General features: G+C 45.3%; 1 protein-coding gene across 3 annotated transcripts in view; it reads right to left on the minus strand.

Moving 5' to 3' along the window:
* Window positions 1–2,600: 2,600 nt before the first annotated feature.
* ccbe1 (collagen and calcium binding EGF domains 1) overlaps window positions 2,601–17,061 on the minus strand; it is a 56,812-nt gene continuing 42,351 nt past the window's right edge. For all 3 annotated transcript variants that reach the window (XM_085279856.1, XM_085279855.1, XM_085279854.1), the window contains 5 exons: window positions 16,399–16,504; window positions 15,676–15,815; window positions 5,566–5,601; window positions 3,453–3,488; window positions 2,601–3,198 (listed from right to left, as the gene is read on the minus strand). In XM_085279856.1, coding sequence (XP_085135982.1) covers window positions 2,938–3,198; window positions 3,453–3,488; window positions 5,566–5,601; window positions 15,676–15,815; window positions 16,399–16,504 — 579 coding nt within the window. In that variant the 3' untranslated portion in view covers window positions 2,601–2,937. The remainder of the gene's footprint in view (window positions 3,199–3,452; window positions 3,489–5,565; window positions 5,602–15,675; window positions 15,816–16,398; window positions 16,505–17,061) is intronic.

Below are 17,061 nucleotides of genomic sequence, written 5' to 3' on the forward strand. Positions count from 1 at the left end.
ATCAAAATCGTTCATAGTGTGTGGATGTGGCTGGGATTATTGTGGATAATGGCAAAAAACAAACAAACACCAAATACCATAAAATAAATAAAACAAACAAACAAACATGCACAGATGAGTCAAGTCAGACGTTTCTTTTCTCTTTTTTTGTTTCCTATATGCCTGATCATCAGACAGAATTGATATTGAAATCCACAAAGATCAGGAAATAAAATTCTCGTTTTGGTGATTATTAGTCTCATGATGTTCATCAAGGATGAACAGTTTTTTTATAAATTTTCTGCCAACAAATCAACAGGTCGGTTAAAAATAGGATTTCTTTTTAAACATCAGACTGCTTTGGATCTCTTGCTTTGAGAAGGTCTCCCTCTGGTGGAGAAAAAAATTAAAACATTTTAGAAATTCAGTCAGCTGACATTCACACTGCCCTCTGAAAGTTGCCTGCTTGCAGAGAAGGCTTTACTTTGGTTGGTTTATTATTAGATCAGATATACAAGCGCAGTGGTTTTTATTCCGAGTTTTAAACAAGCCACAAATGAGCTGTAGGCACAGAAACTTTTGTCTGGTGTAGAGATGGACCGATCCGATATTACGTATCGGTATCGGTCCGATACTGACCTAAATTACTGGATCGGATATCGGAGAAAAATAAAAAATGTAATCCGATCCATTAAATATCACGAAAGCACCTCACAAAACTTGCAACACGCCGTAACTCGCCTCAGAACGTTAGCACGTCGGAGCAGTATGCATCACGTGATAGAGCGGCTGTGGCATGCGGGACCTGTCTCGGGACCTCTGGATAGCATTTGGAGCTTCGCTAGCAACCCGGCATTTCATCTCCGACAAAGTTATCCCGAGAGAAGTAAAGCAAGTGTGTAAGTCCATCTCTGAATGTTTGTAAAGCATTCCTGCGTTAAGCTTAACAAGCGACTGCCTCTTCTTGCTGCTACTTCAATGGTGAAACTGCTTAACGATCAGCTGATCGGCTGAGTCCGTCTCTCTTGTTTGCTTTTGGCCCACTTTGCACCAGAAAGAGGAAACCAGCGGCTGAACAACAGCAGCACGCTTAAGCTTGATAAGCTGTTGTTAGAATGTATTTAATATTACTTTCTATTCCAGGATCTTTTTCTACGTAGCTGACAGCTGGTAACTGTGCAGGGGCGGATCTAGCAAAGTTTAGCCAGGGGGGCCGATAGGGCATTAACAGGGAAAAGGGGGCACAAAGACATACTTTTCTTTCTTATTCTCATTTAAAATGTCTAGCTTTTAATAAATAATTATCTGACACCCAAAGTTTTAATTTGATGTAAAATGAATAGAAGTCAATTACTGTATATAGTAACTATTAAGTCTAATATACCCTAGTAAGCTATAGTACTTTTTCCTTTGGGAAGGTACCATCTGTGCAGTCTGCAATTTTGTTGAAGAAAGATGTTGAATCTATTTAATATTTCTTGAAAAATAATTGATTTCTGTGCATTTTTTTTCACACTGCATCAAATTAAGGTTGATTACGTCGATTAAGCATCATGAGGTGGAGCGTGAGGGGTGGTTCCCTATTTTTTTATTTTTGTTGTTGCTGGGAGTTGGAACCCTATTAGTTAGGTTGCTTAATATTTATGCTAAGTAATCTTTAAAATACCAGAATAGGGAGGATGGTGTAGGTTTAAGTTTATTAGATTGATCAGTATTGCTGAACTATGAAATATTTTTTTTTGCATACAGGTATAACAGAATAGCTTTAGTGTAGTTGTTGTTTTGAACTTGAGTATGAACTTATACAAAATGCAGCAAGATATTTAAAAAACAGTTTTGTTGATTAAAAAACACTATATCGGATTCATATCGGTATCGGCAGATATCCAAATTTATGATATCGGTATCGGACATAAAAAAGTGGTATCGTGCCATCTCTAGTCTGGTGTCCATGGCAGGAGATATAATTCAGTTTTAAGAAGTTTACTTTAAAATTATCAAGTTACAGGCTATGGTTAGGCACCAGAAGGCAGCTCTGGTGCCTAACGCAGCCCTCCAACTAACACCTCAGCGCGCAGCGTCACTGCGTATATCAAAGGAAGCTCTGATAACAAATATGCATCTGTTTTTTGTTTTTGTAAAAACTAGAAATAAATTATGAAAAAACAAAACTGTTCTCACCTTGGAGCTCTTACAGGTAGCAAAACATTACAAAACAAGAACCACTGTGACAGCGCAAACCTCCACCAAGACAGCTCACTCTCTGGGCAGTATTCACTTTTAAGGGAATATTTGGTATGTATTCATTTCGTCTTCATCAGAACAAAGTTTTATGAGAATTCATTCAAAACTACACAGAAAAAATGGCACCTCCTTGACAGAAGTCAAAAACTGTAGGAACGCTGTATTAGATAAGGTGCGGTGTCATTTCAGCGACATTTGAAACTTACCGATAATCCACAGTTGCAGCTCTGATCACAGCTGGTACTACAGCAGTATTTCCAAACTTTCTTTGAATCATTACTTTTGGTAAAACAAAGTTTTAAAAATGACAATGGGTCATGCAATAGATGAGACTCAATGCACTAAGGTTAAAAAGTAAAATTCTATATTTTGCTGCTTTAATTCTTCCTGCAAGCACAAAAATGATGCAACACATGCCGATTGTTTACAGTTAAAGAGAAAAAAACCCTGTTTTTATGAGAGACTTCTTTAATGTGCTATAAAGGAACAGTAGGTTTCTGAAAATATGCAATAAAAAAGCATGCGTTGGCACAGTCTACTCATTTTTGTTAAAAAATAGATGAAATTTTGTATATCATACAAAAATAGACAATCTGTAATCAAACAGCATAAAATATGTTCTTTTTTTAAGAAGTTAAATAAGAAGGCAGATCATTTCAATATTCACACCAAAGACAATGTATTTTTTGTACTTTTTCATTCATTCCATTTTGTTCACTCTGTTCTCTCTCGTGTTGGTTTCCTCTTCCTGTTCCTCTTCGGCCCTGCGCCTGTTCGAGGCGGCGCTTCCTTAGAGTCCTCACCCGAGCCCATATCTAAAGGGTCCTGGTTTTGTCTCCCGCTGTCAGGGACTGTGGGAAAGTCATCCTCTAGAGAGTGCATAGGTCGACCGTACACCTTGCTCTGCAGGTCTGCGATGTCATTTCGGATGTCTGCCATCAGCAGAAGCAGGAAATCAAAGGATCCTGGAGGGCCCTGGGTTTGACCAAAGAGATACAGAAAAACTGATTTAGAAATTTAGATTTTTAGCTTATTTGTGGATATAAATATAATTATTACACAAGAGTTTATTGCATCAAGGCCACTGGATGCTTGGACATGATGATAATGAATACTTTCCATGAGATACCATTTAATTTCCCAGCCATGCTGTAGTTTAACTACACTTTTCTATTTGATAGTAACGAGTTACAGTAATGTGGCCTTGGTATAGATAGCCTTAGTCTTACTGGTGGTCCAACAGGCCCAGGAGCTCCTCTGTCCCCCTGAGGAAACAAAACAAATATTTAGCTAAGATGAATTACACTGAAGGAAAATGCATGAGAGGAATTCATGATATTCTGCTACGGGAACTTTCACAAACTGGAAAACTGAGTTCAGGATGAAAGTAAACACGATTGCTTCATGGATTAAAAAAGGAATAAATGGGAGCACATTATATCAAAGAAGCATGTACTGTGTTGTTATACTGTATATATTTGCTAAAAGAGCAATGCAGCTTTCATCAACTCTGTGTAAAGTTTGAAACATAAACTATCTAAATGTCACCCTAAAGCTCATGCTCAAAATGTGAGAATACAAAGTGTGGCTCTCCATAGAGTTTAGTGTAAAATCTTCTTTTCTAGCTTTAGATAACAAATACATTTCTAAGCAAAAAAGTAAAATTAGCCCCTTTAGTAAGCTGGATCCTTTACAGCTTGACTGTGAATTATCATGGCAGCCTGGTGATTTACAGTAGCACATACACATTAAGCTGACTACCCTGTTAACCATGCTCAGGGTCACAAGGGGGCTGGGAGTGTTTTGGCAGATGGTTTGGATTTGTTACTCTGAGAGACATATTACCATAACCCTCCAATCTATCCGCACAAACATCCCAGCTGCACTGAAAAGAACACCAAGGTACTGTGTCAATAAGGCAGATGCACCTAAGTCTTTCCATGCGTTCAATCTACAAGCCAAGCAAACAGAGTTACAAGGTCCAATTTAACATGAGAATCTCTGAAGCTTTCATACCTTGCTCTTGTAAGTGATTTATTTTTCTTTTAAATAAACACAACCACCCTGGTGTCCAATCACGGGCACTGTTAAGTCTCATAATGTTTCAAGGTTTCTGCATATTAGCTCCTTTAACTACTTCACCTGGCTGCTCTCAGTCTAAATTCATTCTGACATCCTGAAGGTTCAGGATCAAGTCCCCAGTGAAACTAAAAAAGAAAATCTTACCTCACTCACTCACTGCACCACCGACCTGCTGTACTTATCACAGGCTAGGGCCAAATCAAAGATAGAGAGAGAGCTCTGTTCTATTTTTAAAAAGCTTTTTCTTTGAGGCTAATCTTAGTAACAACTGCCACAGTCACAAGTGATGTTCATACATTATTTTGCCATATAAAAACCATCATCATCTAAATGAGAGCGAACCACTGTCAAACTCAACTACAACACGGTGCAGCAAAGTGGCAGAGCAAGAGCTTCTGGTTATAGATATTGTAAAAAAGAGCAAGAGGCATATTGTTTAATGCAAAGATGTGAAAAATGCACAAAATAAATCTCACAGTAACTAGGATGAAATCTGCATTGTGCCCACTTAATCTCAGACTTAACCATCTGTCAGAGCCTTCTTTTTTTAACCCTTTGTCTTAGGCTTCACAAGAACGCAAAGCAGAGAAAAGCATTCCTGTTAGCCCTTTAAAATAACATCTCCAGCTGGCCAATCTGAATAAATCCAGGTGATTCCAAACAACCAAAACAGCCCAGAGGTATCTATAGTGTTCACATTGGTGGTCAATGACATTTCTGTGCTGAAGTCACGGGCTCAAGTCTGACTTGAGAAATTTCTTTCCAAGTGAGCAAAATCCTGACCCTCTCTGTAAGAATATGTAACGCATGTTTCAAGCATCGACCAAAGCTTGTGTTCATGTTGTACACAAAACTGTGAAAACTGCCTATAAACTTGTAGCAACTTGCAGTTAAGTAATCCCCTCATGTGCCCGCGCAGCACCCAGGTGAGGATTAACAAGTATTCTGGCACCTGCCTTGTGCTTTTCATCCTGAACAAATCTGGAGAGGGGGGGAACAATTTAGCTATTGAGAAATTTACTTTGATTGATATGATTTTGGCAAATCTATACAGCCGGTGCTTTCTGCACTCACCGCACCGACTTCTTTTTTAAAATAGGATGCAATATGTCAATGGTGATGACTCCTCCTGCTCCCTAAGGGATCAATGTGATGGGCAATTCTACTCTTGTCTATAGTAATTGCCTTGTAGAGGAAATTTATACTTTAAAATTCCCCAAAATGAAGATTTCTGGTTGACTAAATAGCATCTGAACTCACCTTTAGACCGTCTTTTCCTGGTGCTCCTGGAGGCCCCTGTTCAATACAAAAAGTAGTTCAGATATATTTGATTTTTAAACATATTTTAGTCACTTTTGTTTCAAACTCCAAAGGTATGAAATTATATTTACTGCTTTAAAGTATTGTTCTGTGGCGGCTTGTTGAATTCAGTATATTCCCAGAAACAGTTTACCCAAAGCCCCTCAAAATACAAAACTACTTTATTATGCTACATCAAGTGAGAGTACCCACGATTAACTCTGTTCCTGCCTCCAGGCCATTTCTGAGTAACTTCAAACTGACAACACAGAGTGCTTTGATCTCTTTCATGGGATAATAATCTTTGTATAGGGAGTAGCGCCAATATTCAGATCACTAAAAACCTTCTGAGTCACGCATTCATCACCTCTGAAATCCAGACATGAAGTCAAACACACATGGCCTGGTGACCAAACCAAACCTAACTGCACCTAGAGTTTAACCAGGTTGTTGTGCGATGAGAGGACAACATCCTTTCAGTAGGAGATCATCAGCATGTGTACTGATGAAATGTATAAATAAGATAAAAAAAAACGCATCCACGCTCAAACACAAAGCAACAGGTCATCTTCTAAAAAACACTGCTCTACAGCTCTTGTTTTGGCTTTAAGCAGCTTGTGATGTGATTGATGGTAGGTGATGATAGTCTGATTTATCAGTGAGAAGATTGCATAAATACAAGAGCTTTAAAAAAGTAGAAAATATGTCTTGATAGCGACATCCTGCACATTCTTGATTCCAGTCCCACACTTTAACATGTAGGGTTGACACTTGCAGGAAAGACTTGGCACGGCACAAAAACAGCAAGCCAAAGAAAGCAACCGAAGCTGTTGTCCTGCCATTTCCACGTGTTATCCTTATCCACCTCGCAAGAATGAGGGTCTTTAAAAGGGTGCATGACGGGATGTATTTTGTGTCTTTCTCAGGGGGGTTTCCTGTCAATGCAGTTACACTAAATTATCTGATAATATAATAATTTAGTGAATCATTAAAATGAAAAAAGAGATTTTCAAGATTGTATTGCTTTTCATATTAAAACAGCCATTCTTCTATGTGTCACAAAGTAAAATTATAAGATAAAAATAATAATAAATAGAGGTAACTGGTGTAAGAGTGGTGCTATACATCAACTTATTCATAGGTCACAATCAGGACACAAACTTTCTGATTTTTATATTCTCCATTTGACATGAAGAATAAGACTGTTACGTGCCAAGGGGTGTGGCTTTGCTTTTGTGCTCTGTTTTGTGTTCTGTTTATCTTTCAGGCGTCAGGCCTCCTCTGATTGGCCAGTTCGAAGTTGATTGGCAGGTGTCTATTGGCTGGTCTGGGCTCAGTTGGCCAATCACACTCCAAGGAACACTACAAATGAGCCGCTCCCTGGCCAGCTGGGGCTGCTGGCTTCTGCTTTGACAAACATTTGCGAACAGGCTTCTTTATGTTGTGTGTGGTGGGAGGCTGGACAGGTAAGCCGGGGTACCCTATACATTGGTTGTAGATTTTACTCTGTTAGTCACACTAGGTTATGCGGTTGATGCCACCCTTGTATGTTTTCACTGACTTTTATCGAGTAGCTAGGTAGGCCTTTTGTTTTGCACTTTTCTTTCAGTTAGGCTAGGCCCTGGAAGCTACTGACCTCTTTTTGTTTTATTACTTTCTTTGATTTGGATCAACCGCCCAGTCCTCCTCCCCCCCACCTCTTCTCTGTTGTTAAGATTGACTGTCCAACCATTAAATTCTGCCTGATACCTAACTGCTCTGTGGTCTTCCTCCTTCATTGATTGTGGTTGTCCAGTGTTGCTGTCCCCTGCCTGCCTTTGCCCCCGCCGTGGTGGGGGGGGGACGTAACACAAATGGGGGCTCGTCCGGGATCGTTGTATGCGGTGGACAACCTATATTAATGAGGAGGGTGCCGTGATTTTAGGGTGTCTACGTTTCATAGTATCAGCCGGAGATGAGTTTTGACCTGCTTGATTTTGTTAGTCAGCCTAGCGTTGATAAGATTGACTTATGTCGCAAAGACGACCTGTTGAGTATTGCTGCCCAGTATAACCTTTCTGTACCAAAGTATGGAGTGAAGAAGGAGATTAAGCAGGCTTTGTTGGAGGGATTAATCGAGTTGGGTATTTTAATCAGCCCTGTTACAGCTGGGGTGCCTTCTCAGGACCCTTTAGCTCCCCCTGGAGCCTCTGCTGATCCAGCTTCTCCAGAGAGAACTGATGAGCAAGCGCTGCCTGCTACACCTCCGGGTGCCCAAGTTAACTCGGATGCGGCTCCCCAAACTCTGCCTCGCTTTAAGCCTTTCACTCCAGAATCCCAAACATCTAGCAGTGATGCAAAGCTTAAGGTTCGCTTACTGCGTTTACAGCTAGAGGCACAAGAGAAGGATAAGGTGCGTAAAGCAGATTATGATCTCCGGCTGGAGGTCCGTAGGCTGGAGATAGAAGCTGAAAAAGAAGTCAGGTTAAAGCAGCTTGAAGTAGAAGCACTGAGGGTGTCATGGTCCTGCGACCATGACTCAGTGACTTTATGTTTATGTTCTTTATTGTTATTACTTTCATTATTATTCATGGCTGTTTTGGGATGGTTTGTGTTTGGGATTTTAGACACTGGGTTCTGGGTTTGTGCTCCCTCTGTTGGTCCCTGGTGTTAGTGTTCCCCTGTCTCGTCAGGTTAATCAGGTCCAGCTGTTTCCCCCACCTGTGTGTGATTTCCCAGTGTCTCTTCGTGTACTTATAGTGTGTGATTTCCTCTGCTCCTCGTCGCGTCGTCTGTGTTCATACCCAGTGAATCCCCTGCGTGCTCTCCCTGCTGTTCTCCCTTCATGTTCAGGTTTGTCAATAAATCACCTTCACATCTGAGTAAGTGCTGCATCTGAGTCCTCCTTTCCACTCTTCACACGGCCGCTGCCCCGGACCGTGACAGTACGACGCGACCACAACATGGACCCAGCAGCGCTTAACCCGTCCAGGGAGCTACGGGAAAATCTCATCGATGCCACACAGGAGCTCATCGACCGGTGGCTGGAAAACCCGGGTGGCACGTCCCAGCGTGCTATAGAGAGGCGGCTACAGCGTCTGGTGACCGGTCTCCCATGGCTTCTGGGCTCGCTTTGTTCGTGGGAGCGGGAGTTCCTCCTTTTGGACCTCGGACTTCACCCCCCGTCTGCTTTTACTTTCGAGCAGCCCGAGGCGGTGAGCGAGCGACATGTTCTGGCTTCCCCAGATTCCGGGACTCTGTTTTCTGGGGCTATTCAGAGCGGGATGAGAGACAGTGTAGATAGCTTACCTACCTTCGTGGTAACGGATCCTTCGCAAGTGGGCGTCTACAAACCCTCTGTAAAACCGAGAGACTGTTTCTCTGCCGCTCCTTCTGAGCCAGGACTTTATCACCATTCTCCGGCTCAGTTCTGTGTCCAGCCACAAGCTCCCAGGTCTGTGGCTCAACCGTTAGCCTCCCTAAGGGCTCAATTACCCGTTCTGCCGCCGCTCCAGTTAGCCACTCAGCCACCACCACCGCTAGCATCGCTACAGCCCACAGTTCCGGTAATGGCTGAGCCACAATTTTCGCACTGTTTTTCCACCGCTGTTTCTGGGCAGGGAGACAAACTGTTTCGCTACGGACCTGTTCCTCAAAAGCTGGCAACATTAGAGACTGTTGCTCACTCCGGGGCTTCCCCAGAGGCTGGGTTACTGCCCTCAGCTTACTCTGGACCCCTGGAGGCCAAGATGCCAGCTGTGAACTGTACCGGGCTGTCACTGCCTGAGCAGGGTCAGTGCTCTGCGCAGCTGCAGCCCTCCGTACGTGCGCCAGAGGCCCACGTGCCTACTGGTTTTGTTTCACGTGCGCCAGAGGCCCACGTGCCTACTGGTTTTGTTTCGTGTGTGCCAGAGGCCCACGTGCCTCCTAGTTTTGTTTCGTGTGTGCCAGAGGCCCACATGCCTCCTAGTTTTGTTTTGTGTGTGCCCGCTGGTTCTGCGGCTGTTTTCGCTGGGGGGCCCGAGGAGCCCGTCCAGCCTCCTGCTTCGCCTGCTGGGGGGCCCGAGGAGCCCGTCTGGCCTCATGCCACACTGACTGCCACGTCGGCTGGGGGGCCCGAGGAGCCCGTCCGGCCTCATGCCACACCGGCTGCCACGTCGGCTGGGGGGCCCGAGGAGCCCGTCCGGCCTCATGCCACACCGGCTGCCACGTCGGCTGGGGGGCCCGAGGAGCCCGTCCGGCCTCCTGTGGCTGCTTCTCCACCTGTGGCTGCTTCTCCACCCGTGGCTGCAGCGCCGCCTCCTGCAGTACCACCACCTGCAGCGCTACCACCTGCTACTACCACGCCTCAGCCTGAGGACGCAGCCTCGCCTGGCCCGGCTTCATCCTCGCCTGGCCCGGCTTCATCCACGCCTGGTCCGGCTTCATCCTCGCCTGGCCCGGTTTCAGCTTCATCCTCGCCTGGCCCGGCTTCAGCTTCATCCTCGCCTGGCCCAGCTTCAGCTCCAGCGTCAGCTTCGCCTGGTCCGGCTTCATCCTCGCCCGGTCCGGCTTCATCCTCGCCCGGTCCGGCTTCAGCTTCTGCTTCAGCCTCGCCCGGCCCGGCTTCGGCTACAGCTTCGTCCTCGCCCGGCCCAGCCTTCGTGTCTGCATCTTCGTCTGGTCCAGCGTCTTCAGCATCCGCACCATTGCCTGCAGCAGCGTCTTCAGCATCTTCGCCCGCTGCGGCCCCGGCTTCTGTGCCTTCAGCCTCGCCTGGCCCAGCCTCGTTTGGGTCTGGAGCTAAACGGCCGTTTTCTAGACCGCTGGCTAGGCTACTGGCCGGGTGCCGTCGCCTGACTGGCCGCCGTTGCCTTCCGCACGGCTGGCCCCCGGACCGCCATCGCCTGACTGGCCGCCGTTGCCTTCCGCACGGCCGGCCCCCGGACCGCCATCGCCTGAGCGGCCGCCGTTGCCTTCCGCACGGCCGGCCCCCGGACCCTCTTCGCCTGAGCGGCCGCCGTTGCCTTCCGCACGGCCGGCCCCCGGACCCTCTTCGCCTGAGTGGCCGCCGTTGCCTTCCGCACGGTCGGCCCCCTGAACTTTTTGCGCGCCGTCACGGCCTTCTTCGTGGACGGCCTCCCGAACTCTTTACGCGCCGCCACGGCCTTCTTCGTGGCCGGCCGCCTGAACTGTGTTTTGGACTCTGCTCCCCTGTGAGTTTTTTTTTTTTTTTTTTTGTGAACATTTGTTTGGGACTCTGGGGCCTCCGTCTTTGGTCTTGGCCCGGTCCCTCCGTCCTGGGCCCCCTGCCGCCCGCCCGGATCTGGTGGTGTGTTTCTGTGGCTGTCAGGGGCCAGCCCTTGAGGGGGGGGGGGTACTGTCATGGTCCTGCGACCATGACTCAGTGACTTTATGTTTATGTTCTTTATTGTTATTACTTTCATTATTATTCATGGCTGTTTTGGGATGGTTTGTGTTTGGGATTTTAGACACTGGGTTCTGGGTTTGTGCTCCCTCTGTTGGTCCCTGGTGTTAGTGTTCCCCTGTCTCGTCAGGTTAATCAGGTCCAGCTGTTTCCCCCACCTGTGTGTGATTTCCCAGTGTCTCTTCGTGTACTTATAGTGTGTGATTTCCTCTGCTCCTTGTCGCGTCGTCTGTGTTCATACCCGGAGAATCCCCTGCGTGCTCTCCCTGTTGTTCTCCCTTCATGTTCAGGTTTGTCAATAAATCACCTTCACATCTGAGTAAGTGCTGCATCTGAGTCCTCCTTTCCACTCTTCACACGGCCGCTGCCCCGGACCGTGACAGTGGGTGTCATCAGGACAGAAAACAGATGCCACTAAAGAAATCCCAAAAGTCTCCCCGGAAAGTTTTAACGTTAGCAAACATATTGCCCTAGTACCTACCTTTCGTGAGACTGAGGTAGATTCGTACTTCAACGCTTTTGAAAAGGTGGCTACTGCTCTGAAATGGCCAAGAGACATGTGGCCCATATTACTTCAGTGTAAATTAGTGGGCAAAGCTCAGGAGGTAGTAGCTTCACTTTCGCTAGAGCAAAGCATGAAATACGACGTGTTGAAGGAAACAATTGTACGTGCCTACGAACTGGTACCTGAAGCCTACAGGCAGAAATTTAGGAACCATAAGAAGTCCAGCAGTCAAACATATGTGGAGTTTGCACATGAAAAAGGGGCTCTTTTTGATAAATGGTGCGCTGCTAACTGAGTTGGGGATGAGTATGAGTCGCTGCGTGAGTTAATGTTACTGGAGGATTTTAAAAATTCATTACCTGAGAGGCTCATAATGTTCTTAAATGAACAGAAGGTGACGTCAATGTCCAAAGCAGCTGTGTTGCCCGATGAGTTTGTGTTAACTCATAAGAATGTTTTTACCCCTGTTTCCCATCCAGATAGGCCCACAACCTTGCGCTCACCACGGCTTGAGTCTAGTTGCTCTGCTGCGAGGCCAGTGAGGGTGTCCTCGCCTCCCCACGGTGAGCGTGAATGCTTTTATTGCCACAAGAGGGGTCATCTCATTGCAGAATGTCAGGCATTAAAGCGTAAACAGCAACTATCCTCACAACCAAAAGGGGTGGGACTGATTAAAGCCACAGAGAATGGGAGGGCATTTCAACCGAACACTAACCACCCTGACCCCTGTTTCAAACCATTCATTCTAGAGGGAGTGGTTTCGCTGACTGGGAATCCAAAAGATCAACAACCAGTAAAAATACTGAGAGATACAGGGGCCTCTCAGTCCATCATTAGAGAAAACGTCTTACCGTTTTCTGAGTCGTCGTTTTGCCAGTCCAGTGTTATTGTCCAGGGAGTAGAACTCGGATTTGTATCTGCCCCTTTGCACACTATTCACATTCAGTCAACATTAGTCAGCGGAGTTGTTAAAGTGGCTATTCGTTCTGCGTTGCCCATACCAGGCATTGACTTCATCCTAGGTAATGACCTTGCTGGAGGTAAGGTCACACCCATTCCTGAGGTGTTAGACAGACCCGAGCTGAGCCGGGATTCTGACCCAGCCCAAGACCAGCCTGCCATTTTTCCAGCTTGTGTAGTTACGAGGGCCCAGACAAAAAAGTATGGTCCTGACTTGGCCGATTCCTTCATGAGGTCAGATCCTGTTGGTGACGTGATTAACTTTACCTCTGGATCTAAGGTTCAGGCCACAGTTCCACCTGCTGACAAAACACAACCAGTTCTGGATTTGCCAGTCTCCCGAGAGGAGTTCATTATTGCACAGAAAAATGATGTAACCCTGTCCAAGTGTCATTCCTCCACTCTCAGTCAACAGGATGCCAAAAGGAAAAAGCTGGCTTACTTCTCTGACGAAGGTCTTCTGATGCGCAGATGGACAAGTGAGGTCTCGGAAGACGCAGACTGGTCTGCAGTTTATCAAGTGGTTGTACCTACTGCTTATCGTACCCAGGTACTGTCCTTAGCACATGACCATCCATGGTCAGGACATTTGGGGGTTAATAAAACATACACCAGAATTCTGAAACATTTCTTCTGGCCCGGACTGAAATCTGATGTTGTTCAATACTGCCGTACTTGCCATGTATGCCAAATGACCGGCAAGCCAAACCAAGTAATCCCCCCAGCTCCTCTCTGTCCTATCCCAGTAGTAGAGGAGCCATTTCAAAAAGTGATTGTTGACTGTGTGGGGCCTCTACCTAAAGCTAAAACTGGAAACCAGTTTCTTTTGACTGTCATGTGCGTTTCAACCAGGTTTCCCGAGGCAATCCCACTACGGAGAATAACAGCTCAGATTGTTGTCAAAGCACTGTTGAGATTCTTTTCAACCTTTGGTCTGCCTAAGGTTGTGCAAACAGACCAAGGCACTAACTTTAAGTCTAGAGTGTTTGCCCAAGCCCTGAAAACATTAGGCATTGAACACATAACCTCGAGTTCTTACCATCCTGAAAGTCAGGGGGCACTAGAGAGGTTTCATCAGACTTTGAAGTCTATGTTAAGGAAACACTGTTATAGTTCCCAACGGGACTGGGATGAAAGTGTTCCACTTGTTTTATTTGCCTGTCGGGAAGCAACCCAAGAATCTCTGGGTTTAGTCCCAGTGAACTTGTGTTTGGGCGTGAGATGAGGGGTCCTTTGAAGGTTTTTAAAGAAAGGCTAGCTACACCGGTTGACAACGCCAAAAGCCTTCCAGAGTACGTCAAGACACTGAATGACAGGTTGAAGAGGGCTTATTCCTTAACCAGGAAGGTATTAGCCACGTCACAAGCGAAAATGAAGAGACACTTTGATCAGCGGGCTGTTGACCGTTCATTTCTGCCAGGTGACAGAGTGCTCCTTCTCCTTCCGGTGCCCAGCTCCTCTCTCTCCGTTAGGTTCTCTGGTCCTTATGTTGTAGAGAGAAAACTCAGCAAGACTAACTACATTATTCAGACCCCAGATCGCAGACGTCCCACTCGGGTGTGTCATGTCAACATGATGAAGCTGTACAACTCTCGTGAACCTTCAGCTGTGCCATCTGTGGCTACGTTTCCGATGGCTTCGGTGACCAAGGTGGAGATTACTCCAGATGAAGATGGGTTGGTGTTACGGGGTGCTGAGCCTCAAAGTGCTCGACTAGGTAATTCTGTGATATTGTCGACCCTAACACAATACCTGTCCCACCTTCCTGCTGAACAGAGTAATGATATTATAACACTCATATCGGGATTCCCATCTCTGTTCAGTGATATCCCGTCTCAAACCTCTGTCATAAAACATGATGTGGTGCTGACTAACCCTACACCAATCAAACAGCGCGCTTATCGGGTTAGTCCTGCAAAGAGGGAGATCATAAAACAGGAAGTTGAGTATCTTCTTCAGAATGGATTTGCAGTGCCAAGCTCCAGCTCTTGGAGTTCACCATGTCTCTTAGACACAAAAAAAGATGGAAGCCCAAGATTCTGTACCGACTTCCGAAAGGTGAACTCTGTCACTGTACCGGATGCACATCCCTTACCTCTTATCGATGACTGCATTGATGAAATCGGGCCTGCAAAATACATCACTAAACTCGATATGTTAAAAGGGTATTGGCAAGTGCCTTTGACACAGCAAGCATCTGACATTTCAGCTTTTGTCACTCCTGACCACTTTCTGCAGTATACGGTTATGCCTTTTGGCATGTGCAATGCCCCTGCAACATTTCAGAGACTGGTTAATAAAGTGTTGGGAAACATCCCCAACTGCAGAGCCTACTTGGATGACATCGTTGTGTATAGCAGTGACTGGTCAACCCACATGGCTACATTGAAAGAAGTCTTCATTAGCCTAGAAAATGCATCTCTCACTTTGAACCTTGCCAAATGTGATTTTGCCAGAGGCAGTGTCCTCTACCTTGGCCAGCAAGTTGGTCTAGGAAAAGTGCGCCCTGCAGATGCCAAAGTCACTGCGATTAGAGAGTTCCCCCAACCAACCACCAGGAGAGAACTGCGGCGGTTCCTTGGGATGACAGGATATTACCGACGATTTTGTAAGAATTTCTCTTCTGTTGCTGCCCCCCTCACTGACTTAACCAGCCCCTCAAAGCCGTTTATTTGGTCTGAGAGTTGCCAGCAGGCTTTCGAAAGCCTTAAGGGCTTACTTTGTTGCACCCCTGTTTTGTCTGCTCCTAACTTCTCTTTACCATTCAAACTGGAAATAGATGCCAGCGCAGTTGGGGCGGGAGCGGTGCTTCTCCAGGAGGATACCCAGGGCATTGACCATCCTGTAAGTTACTTCTCTCGGAGGTTTGACAAACACCAGCTCAGGTATTCTACCATTGAAAAGGAGACCCTTGCTTTGTTGTGGGCCTTGCAACATTCTGAAGTCTATACAGAGTCAGGTCAGAGGTCAGTCCAAGTATTCACAGATCACAACCCTTTAGTTTTCCTCTCCAAGTTGTATAATCACAACCAGCGGCTTATGCGTTGGTCACTGATTATTCAGAATTATACCCTACGCCGTGGTGGGGGGACGGACGTAACAAAGACAAATTGGATATAAAATGCTGTGAGGCTGTTTGTTTCATCCAAGACGAACGTTAGTTTTTCTTGTTAAATTCTGCGTAAATTTTTAATTGTAAAACAGGGATTTAATAACTGACCACAGGTCCCCGAGGGCCTCGTTTGATGTGGTACAGGTCGGGTGTTGGTCCAATGGGTCCCATTAAGCCTCTGGGGCCAGGTGGTCCAGGGGGCCCCGTCTGTCCTGAAATTCCTGGAGGGCCTTCTGGTCCTGGATCTCCTGAAGTATTACACACTGATATGAGTGGGTAGGAAACAACTGAAGAGATTACACACACAGACACACACAGACTCTGCATAATACATGCTTCTTAGCTGTACTAGAGAGATTTCAATGTTAAGATGATGCCAACAATGCCTATATTATATGAGGAAAACCTGCACTGTGTGCTAACATTGTTTAAAAGAGGGATGACCACAAAAACACCCTGAAGTTTGGATTTTAGCTTTTCAGAGGTTTACAATTTGAGGTTACCTATAGTTTGCAGTTAAATATGGTACAAATATTAATTCTCTATTAACAGGTCAAAATTAAAAGTTGTCCAATGCTTTGAATTGTGAAAACTAAATACTCTTGTATTTTATTGATTATTATTGATTAATGCATTTTTACCATGCTGTAAAAAGTGCATTACCCCAGTGTGGGCTTAAACCTACTAATAGCATAAGTGCTGTCAGTAATATTTTCATGTAAGGTGTGCCTAAATGCATCTAGCCTATCAGTACTTCCAACATTTTGCTTAACGTCATGACTTCTTCATAGAGGCTGGTGTTCTCCCGTAGAAACTGAGGCTGTGTCTTACCTGGGAGTCCAGGGGAACCTGGAGGCCCTGGTAAAGACATAGGTGATAGGAGTTTTTCACTCGTCATCTGCTCAGGGATGCCAGCACTGTTTGACAGCAAAGCCATCTTAGAGGAGTTACGAAAGAAAAAGAAGAAATGGTTGAATAACACTGTAAATGCCATGGAAAGTTAACTAAAAATTGCTGAATTAATTAAGCCCTTTTTTAAGCTGATTTGGAAGTTATAAGATAAGATAAGATAAGATAAGATAGGATAAGATAACCTTTATTAGTCCCACACGTGGGAAATTTGTTTTGTCACAGCAGGAAGTGGACAGTGTATATAAAACATACAAATATCTGACTGTACAATTATGCATTTAGTTTTAAAAACAGTTTTACATACAATGACTCATAAAAGCCTGCAATGTCAAACAGGAAATGAAACTTTCACCCTGGAGGGCCAACATAAACTAAAATTAAGCTAAAATTTTATTCTCTGCCAAAGATTAAAGTTGATCATCTATCTGCACCACAGTATAAGCAGTAACCCAGCCAGATGGAAGGCCAGGCAACCCCTCTGCATTATTCAGCATGACCAGGAGCTTTCCTGCTCCTGTATACTAAGTAGCATCCTTGAGGAAAAAGTTATCTTTGATCTGAGTAGAACATCATGTGGAGCTG

Source organism: Mchenga conophoros, linkage group LG7 (assembly GCF_057382185.1).
Source record: "Mchenga conophoros isolate Kocher_MC1m ecotype Shallow Benthic linkage group LG7, M_conophoros_male_GT1.1, whole genome shotgun sequence".
NCBI lineage: Eukaryota > Metazoa > Chordata > Actinopteri > Cichliformes > Cichlidae > Mchenga > Mchenga conophoros.